This window comes from Wasmannia auropunctata, unplaced genomic scaffold, assembly GCF_000956235.1.
Source record: "Wasmannia auropunctata unplaced genomic scaffold, wasmannia.A_1.0 LD286682.1, whole genome shotgun sequence".
Lineage (NCBI taxonomy): Eukaryota > Metazoa > Arthropoda > Insecta > Hymenoptera > Formicidae > Wasmannia > Wasmannia auropunctata.
In genome coordinates, this window is record NW_012076208.1 from 1 (window position 1) to 2,049 (window position 2,049).

At 54.0% G+C, this 2,049-nt stretch overlaps 1 protein-coding gene across 1 annotated transcript; it reads right to left on the reverse strand.

Annotated features, from left to right (window-relative positions):
• Positions 1-6: 6 nt before the first annotated feature.
• LOC105461491 (peroxidasin-like) lies at positions 7-2,046 on the reverse strand (the record flags this gene model as incomplete). The annotated part of the gene is made up of 2 exons (XM_011707986.1): positions 7-1,686; positions 1,768-2,046. Coding segments are annotated over 2 exons (1,959 nt in total), but the record flags the coding sequence as incomplete, so codon positions are not given.
• Between the last annotated feature and the right edge of the window lie 3 nt (positions 2,047-2,049).

Genomic DNA, 2,049 nt, shown 5'->3' on the forward strand with positions numbered 1-2,049 from the left:
GTCACACAAGATTCTGGCTAGCGACACTTGCTGGATTTGTGCGAGCTGTTCCGCGCGAAAGACGCTCGGATTTTCATACCAGAGCCGATCGCCGTCCCGGGTTCGCCGGAATTGCTCCAATAGAAGACATTTGAACAGCGGTCCGACTTTCATCCCCGGCAACTGATCCTCGAGAATACCACCAACCCAGACGTCTATATTGCCTGGGTGGCCATACAATTCGCGCAGCTTCTGCCGCACTCGACCGCTGTTGATATCGTTAGCCAAATGTTCGAACGTTTCCACGCGCGACATGTTGCAATAATCGCGCCACTCTAGATAGCCGGGAAGCCCGTGATCTCTTCCTCGCTGGATATTCATCGCCGCCAAGTCCAGCGCAACCGCGTGTGCGGTACGGAACAACTGCTCGGTGAGCTCAACATTGAGATTCTGTTCGGGCAGCTTCAGTTTCGCCGCCGTGGCGTACATACCCCGGATCAGCGGATCGACGCCACCTTCCTCCACTAGTCGCCAGGGCGCAAAAAAGGCATCTCGCAGATCGAGAGGACCTTGAGGAATCGGTTGGAAGGACGCGTTCAGGCGCTGTAGACGTGGCTGAATGAGCGAATGACCAAAACGCAAAGCGGCGGTAGCGAAAACGTTGGATATGCTGGCGTCGATATTGAGATCGTAGCCTCGGTACGACGACAAAAAGTCGTCGATCGCCGGTCCAAATATCCGCGGCAACCAGTGCCGATAAGTGATGTGCTGCATCTCGGCGCCGACGATACGTCTCGCTTCCTGATATAGCTTCTCGCCGTTCCAGTGTGGATTCATCTCGCGTAGCGCGCGAGCGATGCGGTTGTGCTCGCGCAGCCATATGGTATGCATGGCTAGCAGGCCGACTTGCTCGTTGGCGCGAATGTCACCGGCTACAAAGCAATTGATCGAACTCTCCAGTGGATTCCTACGACAGTCGACAAACTGGCCGGACGCATAGGGCAGTAGAGGCTTGTGACCGGGAAGCGTGGGACCTTCCCGGAGCAATCCACGATCCGTCGTGAGATCGCGCAGATCGTGCGCCAACTCGTCGTCGTAGCCATAGACTTGCGATGCGTCCAGGTAGCTAGTGAGCTGATTCAGCTGTTCCCGAGGTGTCAGGTTGCCCCCCCATAGTATACTAGTCGCGCCGGAACCGCAGACGGCGCTGCTTCTGACAAAGTCGATACAACGCCTGTTGCTGATGCGCGGATCACCTGGCGGCACTTCCATCGGGAAGCAAGGCGCGGCGTTGTCGCAAGACTTTTTGCAATCTATTCCATCCCACGATTCGCTCGACACCGACGGTAACGCGTGATCGAGATCATGATCTAGAAACTGACCCCACTGCATCACCATGTGGGTGATCTGTTCATCCGACGTAATGTCGTGGGTTGAGATGAGCGTGGTCGACACGAGGCGTGCAGCGGGCTTCGGATAACCGTAGTAGCGTCGTCCTTTCTCCCAACCGATTGGCATCGAGAAACCATTCTCGTAGACAGGATGTAGTACTCTTCGGAATCCCGTATGTGATGAGCCCCAAGTAGGATGGCGCAGATTATTGCAACTGCCGTCTATGGTCCGATATTTGTGATGGAAACATCTATTGGTGCAATTCTGCCGACGTCTATGACCGGTGCATCCCGACAATCGTTCGATTTCTTGGACCTGAAACGGGATGCGCATTTATAATTTGAGGATATAACGCTTTATATATTATCGCATATATTTGGCTTTACTCAATTTTACCTGTTCAGGTGTTAAGATTTCCTCGTAACGAAATTCATCAGTGACGTTTGCCTTACTGCCGGCATCCACCATACGTCGGATGTTGACGAGAGTCCTCTCGAAGAGCTCGGCGGGTCTAGCAGCTGCGCGTCCAATCGCGTTCGGAAATCGTGCCAGCCGGAACGGATTAACGTGTTTGGATGAGCCGTCGGGATTAAAGAGAGACGACAGCGTCTTATTAATGGCACGATCGATCTCCTCGGTGGCACTTTGAAAAGCTCGTATGCCGTCTTCTGCTTGAAA